The sequence below is a fragment of the Theropithecus gelada genome, chromosome 9, assembly GCF_003255815.1.
Source record: "Theropithecus gelada isolate Dixy chromosome 9, Tgel_1.0, whole genome shotgun sequence".
Classification (NCBI taxonomy): domain Eukaryota; kingdom Metazoa; phylum Chordata; class Mammalia; order Primates; family Cercopithecidae; genus Theropithecus; species Theropithecus gelada.
The window spans coordinates 5,632,842-5,649,317 of record NC_037677.1 but is presented as its reverse complement, the minus strand read 5'-3'; the positions used below and the strand labels follow the sequence as shown (position 1 = coordinate 5,649,317).

At 38.9% G+C, this 16,476-nt stretch overlaps 1 protein-coding gene across 4 annotated transcripts in view; it reads right to left on the bottom strand.

Annotated features, from left to right (window-relative positions):
• FAM208B (family with sequence similarity 208 member B) overlaps nt 1–16,476 on the bottom strand; it is a 78,283-nt gene that overhangs the window by 17,720 nt on the left and 44,087 nt on the right. For 3 of the 4 annotated variants that reach the window (XM_025396223.1, XM_025396224.1, XM_025396222.1), the window contains 4 exons: nt 14,725–15,441; nt 10,624–10,866; nt 5,672–6,551; nt 3,645–4,074 (listed from right to left, as the gene is read on the bottom strand). In XM_025396223.1, coding sequence (XP_025252008.1) covers nt 3,645–4,074; nt 5,672–6,551; nt 10,624–10,866; nt 14,725–15,441 — 2,270 coding nt within the window. The remainder of the gene's footprint in view (nt 1–3,644; nt 4,075–5,671; nt 6,552–10,623; nt 10,867–14,724; nt 15,442–16,476) is intronic. The other variant, XM_025396225.1, reaches the window with a different exon arrangement.

Below are 16,476 nucleotides of genomic sequence, written 5' to 3'. Positions count from 1 at the left end.
AGCCTGTTTGCTACTTAGCACCGCTTAATCCAGAAGTGTAGCACTAGAGAAAAAGCATTCAATTTTGTTTTTAATAAATTAGATTATTTTTATTTTTATTTTTTTTAAGACAGGGTCTTGCTTTATCACCCAGGCTGGAGTACAGTGGAGTGATCTCGGCTCACTGCAGCCTCTGCCTCCCGAGTTCAAGTGACTCTCTGCCTCAGCCTCCCGAGTAGCTGGGATTACAGGTGCATGCCATTATACCCAGCTAATTTTTGTATTTTCAGTAGAGATGAGGTTTAGCCATGTTGGCCAGGCTGGACTCAAACTCCTGACCTCAAGTGATCCACCCACCTCAGTCTCCCAAAGTGCTGGGTTACAGGTGTGAGCCACCGTGCCCAGCCTAAAAGATAATTTTTAAAAAGCAAAGAATAACATTTTTAACATCCGTTTTCAATTAGACCATAAGTACACTATCATCTGAAACTTTCCCATGAGGCAACAGAGTAAATTAATTACTATCCCCTGTACTCAGAATACATTGATTCTAGTAAATAAAGGCCCCTCATCCCTTAGCTATCTTTTTTTGCATAAAACTGGGGATACTTTCTTTCTCATCTTAATACCTCCTATTGTACAGGGCAATTGAAAACTTATCAATGTGGTTTGCATTCATAAACTGAACTAAAAGGAACTGATTCAAACAGTAGCAAGCAGGATTTAGGTTAAACATGAGCAGAGCTATCATCTCAGGACAGTTCTGATAACCTCATAAACAGGTTGGTGTTTGTTTTTTGTTTTATTTAAAGCCTCAAGCATGGTCTTGTCCAGCATATGATAAAATGAACTGATGATACAACTGATCATACCTCTGCAATGCTGGAAACACCATGCTTATAAACTGCCTGCCATGTCTTGAAGCGTACATGTTGGAAATCAGGAACTGTGTTCAAAATCTCTTGTTAAAAACATTTCTGTCTTAGGTAGGGCGTGGCCTCTCACACCTGCAATCTCAGAACTTTGGCAGGCTGTGGCAGGCGGGTCGCTTTAGGCCAGAAGTTCAAGACCAGTCTGGCCAACATGGTGAAGCCTAGTCTCTATTAAAAATATAAAAATTACCCAGGTGTGGTGTCATGCGCCTATAATCCCAGCTACTCGGGAGGCTGAGGCAGAGAGTCACTTGAACCCGGGAGGCAGAGGCTACAGTCTCAAAAAAAACCAAACCAAACCAACAAACCCATCTCTGGCCGGGGCAGTGGCTCATGAGATTCTGTCTCAAACAAAACAAAATAAAACAAAACAAACAAAAAAACAATTTCTGGCCGGGGCAGTGGCTCACGCCTGTAATCCCAGCACTTTGGGAGGCCGAGGCAGGTGGATTGCCTGAGGTCAGGAGTTCCAGACCAGCCTAGCCAACATGGGAAAACCCCGTCTCTACTAAAAATACAAAAATTAGCTGGGCGCGGTGGTGCATACCTGTAGTCCCAGCTACTTGGGAGGCTGAGGCAGGAGAATCACATGAGCCCGGAAGCCAGAGACTGCAGTGAGCCGAGATCACACCACTGCATTCCAGCCTGGGCGACAGAGACACCGTCTCAAAACAAAACAAAATCTCAGTCCTGTAATCTCAGCACTTTGGGAGGCCGAGGTGGGCAGATCAGCTGAGGTCAGGAGTTCGAGACCAGCCTGGCCAACATGGTGAAACCCCGTCTCTACTAAAAATACAAAAATTAGCCAGGTGTGGTGGCAGGCGCCTGAAATCCCAGCTACTTGGGAGGCTTAGGTAGGAGAATCAGCTGAACCCAGGAGGCAGAGGTTGCAGTGAGCCAAGATAGTGCCACTGCGCTTCAGCCTGGGGGACGAGTCAAGACTTCTTCCCAAAACAAAACAAAAAAACAGAGTCAGAGTCAGCAGCGTGGGGCTGAGACACCAGAGTTTTAAGAGAACCAAGTATTAGAAAAGTCTTGATAGTCAGTGTCCTTCTGAGAACTTTAATGGCCCTCCCAATCATGTGGCTGGTAACGTTTAGCCTCAGTCCTAAATCTCACCATGACTGTACTCTTAGTGAAATGCAAATCGTGACAATCTTGATATATTTATATTTCGATATATTTTTACTGCAGGTAAAGTATAATGCTTCTAAAATAAAGTCTGATAATTCAGAAAGAGTACTCAACTAAACACATGACTAGTAGCAACATGCTCTTGGTTTCTAGTGGCTATCATGCCAGAATCCCCTTCACATTCCGGTGTGCCAACTGGTGGAGGGAGTGTGATAGCATACTTGTGTGCCTTTCAAGTACAGGCACAGCATTCAACGAGATGACAAAAAACCAAAACCTATGTAAGTACATACTAAGGAGATTGTTAGGAATCACTGATTTGAACAGTCAGGCTTGCCAAAGTCATTGCTAAAATTAGTACTGATGATAGTTAATTATATATTACCACAACAAATGGTATTTTATAAGAAACTAGCATGTATATACGTTTTAATCTAAACCTCCCTGATTAAACTATATTTTCTTATTCTAAGGTGGTGATTCTTAACTGGATTTTACATAATTCTTTGAGAACAGGATGGAACTGCTGAATCCCATCTTTAGAAAAAAAAAAGCACATACATAGTTAACGTTTAGGTTTTCTAGACTGGAATCTTGGCTTGACAATTTTCTATGTGACCTTAGGCAATTTCTTTACTTCTCTGTGCTTTAATTTTGTCATCTGTGTAATGGGGAGATTAATAGTCTTTAACTTATTTGAGAATGAACTGAGTTCATGTGAGTGAAGGGCTTAGAACACTCACTATCCGGCACACAGTGACTCAGAAATCTTTAATTCTCATGATGATGACAATCACTTGAAGATATTCACCAGTTCTGTGAGGCTCACCCAAGGACCTCCAAGTCCCCAGTGACCCCGGGTACAGGAACACTGTCTACTCTTCGTTAAGACAGGAATCATAGATGCTGCCCAAACCCAAGCAATATTATTCTAGAATAAATTTGGGTTGAAAGCTTTAAAAGGTAGGTAATTTTATCAATTCATTTGCTTAGAATTTTGTTAACAACTTTGAGATTTGCTCCAGGTAAAATCTGGATTATCTGGCCTGGTTGAATGTCAGTTGAGAACAATGGAACAAAACGAAGTATATTTTCCATATTTACAAATAGTTATTTGCAATGGGTCTTCTCTCACAGGTCTGGCATTTTACTATTCCAGCATCTGTCTTCAAACATAATTTTAATACAAGTAATTTTAGTTTACTTTAAGGTTTATCAAAGTATGTCTAATATTTATTATTGCTATATTTGATCCTTAAACAATATTCTACATAAGACATGACAGGCATTAGTCACCTCTTTTAAAAATTAAGGAAATAAGCAATTTGCCTCAAATTATGGTGGGCTCCCAGGTCATGTGGACCCTATGACACTTTTCTACTCTGTTTTTTTTTCAGTCAGGATGGCAGGTAAGCTCTACCTGCAGACAATTCGAGGACACTTCATGAAAACTAAGTTTTTGGTGTAATAGTTCTTTACATACCTTGAGAATTCACTGTCCTAAAATTTAAAAATTCCTTGTTTTGAACGTGATTTTACATATAAACTTTTTTTCTTCCAAAATAATGCCAACATTTAACAGTATTCAGCTTAACGTACCTCATTATTATAAGAACAGACGAAATCCTGGTTTTCTAGGGTGTCTGGATGACGCCTTCTTGCAAAAGTTGTTTTCTGTTCATTCTGTACACAGAGTTCCAAGCCTTGGGTAAGTGGTGTTTTAATGAAAGGAAGCAAGCAGTTAGGATCACGGAAGGACACTTCAGCAGCATGAGCCCTGGAAATTTCGTTAGTCTCCAAGAGAGGGTCTGCAGAACATCTTTCCAAACCAAGGCACTCCTCAATTTCACTGAGCTCACAAGATTCTAACGTGCTATTTATAGACACATATTTTGCTGGGTTGCTGTGTTCTACAACTTTTCGGGAAGATCGTATGACTTTGTTCTGATTGCTGTAAAACAGAGCTACCCACATATGAAGTAAAAGCTTCACTTCTTCCACATTATCAGGCAAATCAGTATTCCAGGGCCTAAGAGTTTACAGAAAGAACACATGAAAATCATTGAAAATGGTTATTTTAGTTGATTACCTACCTTATCATAAGCAAGTGCCTCCAACACTAACCTTAGTTTTTGTTATTTTTAAAATTTACAGATATGAAACACGAATGAGTAAATATATAGTTGACTTAACAAATAATTATCAATCTAACCCACTCATTTTACAGAGACAGGAACTGAGAATCAGAACATGTAATTGCCTTCCTTCAAATCACAAAACCTGTATGGCAGAACCATGACCTGAACATGGGTAGCACGTGTCTTTTACGTCATACAAATTCACTCTGGACACAATACTTATTGTAGAAATAGTTTCACCAATACCCAAATCCTCATCACCATGCGTTTGCTAAGTCTGGCTGATTCATTTATTTTCCATTTTTGTGTCTCTCTTCTAATAGTTGAGAAAGTCTGAAGATAAAATCTCTCTCTGGGCAATTCAACAGAACTATACTATTTTCAGATTATAGTTGTGAAAAATATCCTGAAACTGTAAAGGGAGACAGAAAACATTTCTGGCCCTCTGGCAGGCAAAAGGATGGCAGATCGCCGGAGTATGATAAGTTAGGGGGGCTGCAGAGTTGGGCAACAGCTAAACAGGAAGTTCTAAGGAAATGACCTTTATGAGTATATATGAATATGTGTATGGAAGAAAGCCTGACAGCTGTAGAGTCCATATAGTCAGATGTGAAATAGTTCATTAATAGGGAGCTGAATGTCATTTCATGTAGCTAACGAGTGCTTCTTGCTAACAGTAATGGTTACCATTTATTATTACTACTGGCCAGTCACTGTGCCAAAAATCCCAATATATGTAACCTCAGGATGCAGCTACATACTTAAGTGTTGGCGACAGACTGTCATCCACCACTGATGTCACCTGAAAATCTGTTAGAAATGCAGAATGTCAGGTCTGTCCCCGAGGAGAATGCATCAGAATCTGCAGTTCAGTGAAATCTCTAGATGAGCAGCACACGCAATTAAGAAGCACTGTCCAGAAGCAAGACACTTGCCCAGGATCACAGGAGGTAAGAAAGGGAAAGAACCCGGGTTCAAACCTACACTCCAAAGACGGTGCTGGTCACCACTCTGTTATTATTGCCTTGATTCCTTCTTGAGGGAGATCTATAGAACAATCTTATGTGAAACTGCTTAGTCCTATCAATCTGACCAATTTACCAAGCTACAAGTGATTTTTAAAATGTTTCCTCTGGAATTCAGTCTGTAAAGCATTATTTCTAAATCTCACACTATTTTACATTAAGATCTCATGTAAAAATTGAAATTCAAAAGCCACAAGGGCTTACGAAGGAGCACTGCAAATTGGAAAGCTATTCATCAGGCTAAAATTATCTTTAAAAAGTTCTCCACATGAGCACAGGGGGAAAACCAGCCTGTTACTCTTTATTGCCAGGAAACATGTTTGCTTGATGTTATTATCAAATTTCTGGTTTTACACACACTTCTTTCTCCTTCTCCAGAGTTTGGCACAAGTTTCCCCATCTCACTACATTCATCTCAACAGAAAAATTTCATCCATTTTCACCAAGCTTCACTCATACTCACCCATGTAATGCTCTTACTACAGTTTTCTCCAGTGGGTTGTTGGTATATTTGCTATCTAAGCTGAATGCATATTCTGTTTCACATTTGAAAGTGATCTTAACGGAGTCATCACAGCTAAACACTATACGAGAGCAAGAAGATTTTTTCACACGGGAAGACGCTTGTCGATCCTTAGGCTTCACCATGGGCTCGTCAGGAGGCTTTTGCTGAAGCAAAAGACCAGGCTGATGCCGAAATGGCATGACTTTCCCCACTGGGGTTACTGCTTCAGGGCTTTTTGTCCCATTCTTGGGAAACACAGGGCTTGGTATCTCTCTCTCCTGTAGATTTTTCTTTGAATGTTCTCTAAGGAGCAGGGCATAAGAATGTTCCACAGAAACAGAAGAGCTTTGACTTGCATCTGAAGATTCTAGCATTTCCTCAGTAAGTGCTGACTGGGCTTTAGCAGGGGCCTGACTACACGGAACCACGCTTTCTTCATCTTGGCTAACAATTAAGTCTGACTCAGAATTACTCTTCCTATCAGAAGATGGGTTAGGAAGTAATTCGCCTTTTTGACTTTTAACTCCTCTGTGATATTCATGGTCAGATGTACTTCGCAAAGAATTTTCTTTAGAGAGCAAAACATCATTTTGTGGCAATTCAGAGGAACAGTGAAGATTTCTAGGCTCAGATACCGGTGTGGAAGAAGTAGCAGAGCTTAATGCTAGATCGGCCAACATATTTAGGGCCTGGGAGTCATAGTTGACAATGGAGTTTTCAGGAAGATCACTGTGAGCCACTGTGGTATTTTCTGGTTGAACGCTATTTATGCTAATCCCATCTTCTTGACCATCTCTTGAAATTTCTGATTGAAGCTTTGAAGCAGTTTCTCCTTTGACTTCAGTATAAAAGAAAAAAAAAAGAGAGATATGTTTGCTTGTTATAGAATTAATTCTCTGCCATATTACTATGATGGTTAACTCAACATGTTTGAGAAAAACTTGTTACATATATTGCATATTAAAATTTTCTATTAGATTAAGGTCTCTTCCAACCCTCAGGTAAAACTTGTAATACATAGCATATTAAAATTTTCTATTAGATTAAGGTCTCTTTCAACCCTCAGATTATAATGTGTTAAACCAGAGGGACAAGTCTTAAGGAATGTGTACATTAATTTAGAAAGAAATTACCTTTCAAAAACATATGAACTGATCTACACACAAGACATACAGCTCAGCTCAAAAAATGTACAAACAGAAAAAAACAAAACAAAAAAAAGATGACAGTCCTGCCCTTGGGGAGCTTACAATCTAGTAAGGACAGGAACGTAGAAGTTTCAAGTGTGTATTAGAGTTTGCTAACATACTTTCTCAGGAATCATTTCCCTGAACAAATGATTTATTAGAGAAACTATCTAAGTTCAAATGATTTTAACTATATTGATCTTTAATTACATGATGTGATAGAAATAAAAAATTAGAAAAGTCATAAGAGTATTCAGAATCATCAATTAATTCCATTACCTTTTAAACTTTTACTTTCATTACCAAAAACATTGCCTTTTACATTATCCAAGAAAGAGCAAATCTACTGACAATGTTCCTTTTTATAGATAATCAAATCTACCCATATGCCCTTAATCAGAATATTTACATTTGCTAGTGGTTTCCCTAGGTATTTTCAATATATTAATTATTCCTTCCTAAATGCTGTTATTATGAAGGATAAACTTCACAACTCTACTAGGCAATGATTCTCTGCTGCAGGTAGATAGATGAACAGAAAAGCCAACTGTGTTCCTCTTTATCATAGTAGCAGGCCCAAAATGAGTTAACAATCTGCCAGCCAAGGCCAATGAGTAACACATTTAAAGAGAAGAAAGCTCCAGCCTATGATGTCACCGATTAGAAAGAGAAGGGCATGCACATACATGGGGAAAGGGTTAAGCTAATCAACCACTGCCCAGTTTTCATTTAAAACAGCAAACCCAAAGGGGACAGGTGGATGAAAAGGACCCAAAGCAGATAATTGTCTTGTTAGCTCCAAAGGTATACTGGAAACATAAAATTAATTTTGTGATCTGATGCTAATTTCATTCTATCTTTGTTATTATGGCCTCCATCTACTTATCCCTTACACAAAACACTACTTATCAGTAAGGCCTAATATAAAAGATACTGTATTAAAATAAAGAAAAATGGTAGTTTAATATATTACAGTCTCACATAAATCACCCAATTATTGACGTGTTACAGGTTCTCAATAAAAAAAATACACCACCAATAATTTCTATTTAAGACATACATAAGACAATGCCAAAGGAACTACACTAAAAAAAAGTTTAGTGAATAAAAAGGACAGAAAATCAAGTTTCATTAACAAAAGTACTGTTTGACTTCAAAATTATCATTTGATTCTAATTTAAATTAGTAATTTTCAAACTGAGGTCAATGTGGCTATGGTTCATCTACCTTCTTAAACTTTGATATTTCAAGTATAGGAAGTAAAATGATTAACATAGGCGCTTAAGAAAAAAATTAAGAGATTTAAACGTAGTCATTTAAAAATGTTAACTTGGAATGTGGCTCCATAATACATAGAGACATTTGCAATACAAATCAGCCTGTATTTGAACACATATTTTGAAAACTTTAAATTTTCTGGGCTCACTTTTCTGCCAGTATGCAATTACATACCTCCTCCCATTAATCAATTTGTCAATAAACATCTGAAGCCAATTCAGTACAATGAATTCAAATGACGCTGCTAGGAACACAAGATGTTATCTATTCTCATAATGTTTACAAATTGGAAAGATTGGACCAAGATACGTCAAATGACTTGAAAACAGTATGAATTAAATTATATAATGTTCTCAAATATCCCAAAGAAATGAGAAATTAGTGAGAGTCAGAACATGAGAAAATGCCTCCCTGTGGGGATAAATTCTAGCTGTGAGCCCCTGACGGGCAAAGGATGCGTGGGGGAGGCACATATGGCCCACAGGGGAAGAAGCATGGTGGCAACAGCAGGGGCGCAACACAGAGAGGTGGGGTGCAGCCGCACCATAAACTCCCAAGAGAGACAAGCAGAAGAGCTCAAATTTGGTATAGAAGCCAAAATTGCAGCATATGGGTTTTTGAATGACATGATGAGCTTCTAAAAAAATCTTCGGTCACAAAACAATCTGAAAAACCTTAAAGAATCTCAGGGTATGCTTAAGTTAAACAAACAAACAAACAAACAAAACAAACCTGGCTGGATGCAGTAGCTCACACCTGTAATCCCAGCACTTTGGGAGGCCAAGGCAGGCAGATCATGAGGTCAAGAGGTCGAGACTATCCTGGCTAAAATGATGAAACCCCATCTCTACTAAGAATACAAAAATTAGCCAGGTGTGGTGGCATGCACCTGTAGTCCCAGCTACTAGGGAGGCTGACGCAGGAGAATTCCTTGAACCCGGGGGCAGAGGTTGCAGTGAGCAGAGATTGTGCCACTGCGCTCCAGCCTGGCGACAGAGCAAGATTTCATTTCAAAAACAAAAAAAAACCTCAACAATCCACTTTCTTTCTCTGAATTCTCACTCTCTGTGAGATACTAAAATCTAGTAATAGATGAGGGAGAAAGTAGAATCAGGAAAACCAGACAGAAAACTCATAGAAAAGATATGAGGGAATGACGTCTCTATGTTAAACAAAACAAAAAAATACCACGCACACCACAAACGAATCAATACCAAAGGGAAGAAAAATTAAGGAAAGTAAATCCGGGAGGAAAGCTGGTATGTGTCTCACTAAGGTGACAACAAAACTTTCTAGTACAGACGTTATGTCCAGAGGTTGAAAATACAAAACTAGAGCAGTTCATGTGACTAAACTTGATTCTTCACTTAAGCAAAGTTAAATCAGTAAAACTACTTTTAAAATTAATGCCTTTTAAAACCAAATATAGGATTCTCAGCTGGGCATGGTAGCTCATGCCTGTAATCCTAACACTTTCGGAGGCCGAGGCAGGCAGATCACTCGAGCTCAGGAGTTCAAGACCAGCCTAGGCAACATGGTGAAACCCTGTCTCTTTTTTTTTTTTTTGAGATGGAGTCTTGCTCTGTTGCCCAGGCTGGAGTGCAGTGGTGCAATCTCAGCTAACCACAACCTCCGCCTCCCAGGTTCAAGAGATTCTCCTGCCTCAGCCTCCCGAGTAGCTGCGATTACAGGCATGTACCAATACGCCTAATTTTGTATTTTTAGTAGAAATAGGGTTTCTCCATATTGGTCAGGCTGGTATGGAACTCCTGACCTGATGATCCACCCACCTTGGCCTCCCAAAGTGCTGGGATTACAGGCGTGAGCCACCGCACCCGGCTGAAACCTGGTCTCTATAAAAAAATACAAAAAAATTAGCTGAGCATGGTGGTGCGTGCTTGTAGGCCCAGCTATTTGAGGGGGCTGAGGTGGGAGGATACCTTGAGCCCAAGAGGTCAAGGTTGCAGTGATTATAAAGTGTGACCCTGTCTCTAAATAAATAAATAAAACCAAATAAAGGATTCTGCATTACTGACAGTTCTGGACAGTCTGTTTATAATTCCCTTCAGATAAACTTATACTTTTCTTGATAATTATAATTTCTTATAATTATAATGGTCCAGAAAAATAATGCCAGATACTACTTCTTCTGTATTTAGTTATAAATAAGGCCATTTATACTTTAATGCTTGTAGACAATTCGTGTTCAGGCTTTTTTGCAAAGTAAAAAGTAGACTCTATTGTTTTTGAAGGTTTGAGCCTTTGTACCTTCCTAATTTATTTACATTAACCAGTTTACTTATTTTTTTTCTTGTCTGAACTGAAAAACACAGAAAATATTATAGGGACATTTCAACTGCTCTTACACTATTTCAATATATTATTTTGCACTCTCTGTTAGATCTGTATTGGGGTGTTTAAATTTATAGGAAGAGTATTTCTTACCAGGTTGTAGCTGCTTTCTGATTCTGGGGTTCTCATTGCCTTTTACTATATTTACTCTTTGTTTTTGTGGAGATTTCTTCACAGGTGGCTTAGCCTTTGGAACAGTTTTGACTGGAGATTTCTCTTGTTTCCTTGCCCTTTTAGCATTTGTTGGCACTGGAACATCTTTAGAAATAGGAGCTTCTTGGTTTTTCCTATCCAATTTGGTTTTCTGTACAAACTGTGCAGTCAGCACTTCCGCACCTTATGTAGAAAAGACATCATTTTTTTAAGGGGTAGGGGCCCAGATACTTAGCATAGCTTTTCCATTTTTTGTTCTGTTTTGTTTTTATTTTGGGGACAGTAACTTTAGTAATGGGGAATAAACTATGAAGTTTCAGGTATTTAATTAAAAGATTGTAACAAAGCAAAAGTTAAACATTCTCACATAAATATAATATGAACTTGCTAAGTGTCTGCCTATATATCCCTATCAGATGAAGAAGAAAAAGATCGGAGTAGTAACTTTGTAACAACTGAAAAAAAAAAAGAAAAGAAAAAACAAAAATCTTTGGGCTAGGAGTGTGGCTCACACTTGTAATCCCAGTATGTCGGGGGCCATGACGAGAGGACTGCTTGAGCTGAGGAGTAGGAGATCAACCTGCTCCAGGCTGGGCAAGAGTGAGACCCTGTCTCAAAAGAAAAAAAAAAAAAATCTTCATAACCTTTGCTGACTAATGTGACAGGTCAGACTGAATATGCTAGATCACAGCCCCAGGATATAGATATTCACGTTTAAACAAAAAGCAGCACAGCTCCCATAAGGCGATGTGGTTAAAACTATAACCACACTGCAGAGAAGAGTTGTATCGAGAGCAATATTATATATTTGGAGAGCCATATTATATATTTTACGTTACTACTTGTAAACATCTAAATTTTAATACCATCTGAAAAATAATCTTTTAAAAGATGGGAAGACTGAGGAAAGTTTGCACCTGGTTTTATTTCTAACAAATCTACTATCTTACACAATTATGTCTCTTAGAAGTGCTCTGTTTTGCTTCTCACATAGTATAAAAATAGCTAAAGGTGGAGGTGGACGGAAAGAAAAAGGAAATACTAAACACCTGCTTATAATGCACAATAGAAAGTATTTCAATCTTTTAAGAGTTAAAATTTAGCCTCAAAGATATCATATGAAATAATCACACATATAAATGTTGGCAAATATTTTTAAATTACATTATACAGAAGACACTACTTCTCACTAAGGACACTAAAGATCATATTAAACAGTTTAAGAAACTGTGATGAGTGTTAGTGAAATGTAGCAGAAAAAAGGAGACCCATTTCATTTCATTCTTTTGGGGGTTAGGGAAAGGAATAGTTTTAAAGATGTTTTCAGAATATCTTAATGCTGTACATTTCAAGTCTGATTATTTTCCTCCCTACCAAATTATTACATTAATAAGTACTAAAGCAGCATATTGTTTTAAGAGTAAGACTTCTTATTACACTCTAATTACATTTTCTAAAATCTTCAGCATAGGGAAAAGTAAAATAAAAAAAAAAATCAGGAAAACAGTTAAGACTAAATTAAAAAGAAAAAGATTAGACAACCAAGACCCAGGGGGAAACTTTCTAATATTTGTACAAACAGAAAGGGAAGATATTTGCAAGTACACCCAGGTCTTGGGAGAAAAAGATAAGAAAAATGAAACAAAGTGATCCTGCAGGGATTGTTCTGTTCACATGGAACACTCAGTACCATGCTTCTCAAACTGAATGCAATTAATCCACTGGTGGGGTTGTAAAATAAATTCAATGATTCAGTGTGTCACAACTGGAATTCATTCATTCATTCATTCTTTTTTTTTTTTTTTTTTTTTTGAGATGGAGTCTTGCTCTATCACCCAGGCTGGAGTGCAATACAGTTCACTGCAACCTCTGCCTCCCAGGTTCAAGAGATTCTCGTGTCTCAGTCTCCCAAGTAGCTGGGATTACAGGCCAGCGCCCCCATACCTGGCTATTTTTTGTGTTTTTAGTAGAGACGGGGTTTCACCATGTTGGCCAAGCTGGTCTTGAACTCCTGGCCTCAAGTGATCCGCCCGCCTCAGCCTCCCAAAGTGTTACGATTATAGGCGCGAGCCACTGCACCCAGCCCAGAACTCTTAAATGAAACAGAACAGAAGGTATCAGACTGTATTACACAGAATTTTTTTTTGAAATTTTTGTTCCAGTCATGTATGAATTTGTAGGTACCGGAATATAATATGAAACGTATTTCTTACAGTGGATATAATTAAAAACATTTGAGAAACAGTGACAATTTATGTTGAGTTATGGACAATTGATTCAATACCTTAAATTGGTTCATGCAGAGCAGTATGGTTGGCCTGGAATCTATTTTACAGAGACTTGTACCGTCTGGTGCACTGCTTTATACTACCATACTTTCCACTTACCCTCCTAAATACACACATCTCCACCCCATTCCTCAAGCCACAATAAGCCAGAAACCACTATTTGTGAAGCCACAGGATAAAACCAAGGCTGGGTGCAGTGGCTCACGCCTGTAATCCCAACATTTTGGGGGGCTGAGGCAGGAGTATCGCTTGAGGCCAGTAGTTCAAAGTCTAGCCTGGGAAACATAGTAAGACCCTATCTCTACAAAAAAATTTAAAAACTTAGTGGGGCGCCCCTGTAGTCCCAACTACTCCAGAGGCTGAGGCAGGAAGATCACTTGAGCCCAGGAGTTCGAGACTGCAGTGATCTATGATCATGTCACTCAACTCCAGCCTGGCTGACAAAGAGAACCTGTTTCTAAACAAAAACAGAAAACTCCAAACAAAAAAACCTCCATAGGGTAAACCCTGAATTATTTAGAATCCTGGGATTACCATATCCTAGATGTTTCTTCTTTAGGCACCAACATTTTCAAATTCAAAATATTATAGACTGGCCTGGCAAACATTTTCTGTGAGGGGCCAGAGAGTCCATACTTTCAGCTTTGAAGGTCACGTGGTTTCTGCCACAGCTGCTCAGCTCTGCCAACACGGCATGAGAACAGTCAGAGATGACACAGGCACAACTGAGTGGCCCCTCGGCCATAATGTGCTGCCTTCCTCTCCAAAGGGGTCACCCATATACTTCCCTACTCTTTTAGAGAAATAATAGTAAAATACAATTTGAGATGACTCTAGGGCAAAGTCATATGGTTTGCTGTGCTATGTTCACTGAAATACATTTGCCAATACACTAAGTGGCTCAAGACTCCAATTCTCACTCAATTCTCAGGGAGCATAAAAACCACATGAAGAATCCAGGTGCTCACGTAAAAACCTGTGGTATACATAAAGGATTAGAAACTCTGCCCCAGACTACTTTACTTTTGGAGGTCCCACGCATTTCCCTCCTCTTTATAGGTGTTGAGGCTGTCAGCTATCACCGTTTGCTGGTACTGATGTGCTTGATTTTAGAAGAACCTCTTCTACCTCCATTTGTGAAGAGGATGGCACAGAAACTAGATGGTCGTCTTTCTTAGAATGGAACATACACGTGTGAGTGGTTTTACAAGGTGGAACATAACATGTTGGTGGTGGGTAGGCTTTTGAGGTATCTTGGTCTTTCCTGTTTCTTGGTTTTCAGTTGCTATCTCAATCAGTGCTTGTCAGGCATTAGGAGGCACAGAGTTGCCTGAAGAGAAATGATGGCAATTCTAACTGATGCTGCAAAGCTGCAGTCCACAGAGACCAAGACAGCAAGAGGGATTGAATACAACAACTATTATTATCATTACTGAGATGGAGATTTGCTCTTGTCACCCAGGCTGGAGTGCAATGGCATGATCCCGGCTCACTGCAACCTGTCTCTTGGGTTCAAGTGATTCTTGTGCCTCAGCCTTCTGAGTAGCTGGGATTACAGGCACGCACCACCACACCCAGTTAATTCTGTATTTCTAGTAGAGACAGGGTTTCACCATGTTGATCAGGCTGGTCTCAAACTCCTGACCTTAGGTGATCCACCCACCTCGGCTTCCCAAAGTGCTGGGATTACAGGCATGAGTCACCACGCCTGGCCACAACTATTATTATAATAACCCACATAAATCGTGCTTACCTCTTTTTCTTTTCTGAGGAAACTGCCCTTTAACTAACTTAAGAGTTGTTGGAGAGTCCGAGCTGTTGTCTGCTCTGGGAGCAGTTCTTTTGGGAAAGGGGTGGCACAAGTTCACCTTTTTACTCTGCACCACGTGTGGCATGCTGGCCTTCCTCTTAGGCTGCACTCTCAGATTGGACGCTGGACTCAATGGAACCACAACTCTCTTCTTTGCTTTCAACATTTCTTCAGAATCCTTTTTTGTTTCAGTTTCTTTTCTTACTTCTGCCTCTGAGCCAGGAAAATCAGGATCTGGAGTCATAACTAAAGAAAATCCAGCATCACAAATTCCGTCTGAAACACAAGGAGACTGAGGATGCTCTGCTAACAAGTCCAAAGCAGTAGACACTTCCAAAATGTAAGCACTGGGGTCTGAAAAATAAGAGTTCAACTGAGTTAAAGACTCTGAAGGGCACTTTTCAGCTGGAGGAATCAAGTCAAAACCACTGGGCAGTTTCCCCAAGAATGTAGGGTCTTTCATTCTATCCTGAGGAGCAACAGTCAATGAAGGGCTTCTGTCTGCCTTGTACAGTTCTTGGAAATGCTTTACTAATGTGTTTGGATGGATTCTTTCTTCAGGAAGTGATTTCTTTGTTTCCAGCAGGGCACAATTAAGGGCAGGCAAAATAGGTATCAGCTTCATTGAGATGTCATCTTCAACTTTCAAATCTTTTACCCCTAAAATATATATACATGTATTAAACATCTGAAGTTTATTTTTTAAAAACAAAACATTCTGGAAAAAAATGCTTTACATTTCAAAATTACGTGATGGTTAAATATGTTACAGTCTTTCAAATGACAACCTAAATGGCAATTAATAGAAGACTTACAGGTACATTTAACAAATATATCTCCGTGTATTTGAAATTATACACACACACACTGAACTGAAAAAGTATCATCTGATATGCAATCACTAGGTTAGAACAAGTAAACTAAACCCTGCCTCCAGCTCCATCTCACTAACAAGGAGCTCATGAACTCAATGGTCCATCACAGCAGTACCACTAGCCTTTAGAGCTGGCAGATTTGCTTTTGTACTTTTTCTTATTTTGTTTTAAAATTTATCTTACTGTAGCTCTACCTTATTGAACTCACTTTAAATTCTTTTAATGAGTTAGTGCAAATCAACTGAACTGAAAAAAGAAGCCCTAAAAAATGCCGAAATCTCACTGGAATGATTATTGCTAATTTTATCGCCTTTTCTATCAAATGAAATAAAAACTTCTAAAACTGACTAGTCTATGTTTCACCTCCTCTCCTTGGCCCATGCTTTGACTGAAGTGCTAACTTTTTCTTTTTTTGCAAATGAATAAAGGAAAGAGTAAAAGGGAAAAAAAAGAGAAAAGGTCTGGTCCCTATGAACTGCGTAAAAAAATCCTAGAAAATTTGAGTTGTCAGTAATATAAAGCCACAAGAAACAATGGCCTTCAAGGCCTAGTAAGTGAAAATAAAAATTGTACCATTCTTTTTAAAGAAAAGTAACTTCAGAATAAAACACAAAGTTAGTTCTAGTTAAATACATTAGCACTACAGTAGTTACAGAAAAAGGAAATGCAGGACAAATAACAGTAAAAAGGAAAATGTGGCCAGATATCAAAATAAAAAGTTTTGTATTTTTTGTAGACATGGGATTTGTCGTGTTGCTCAGGCTGGTCTTGAACGAGTGGGCTCAAGAGATCTGCCTGCCTCAGCCTCCTGGAGTGCTGG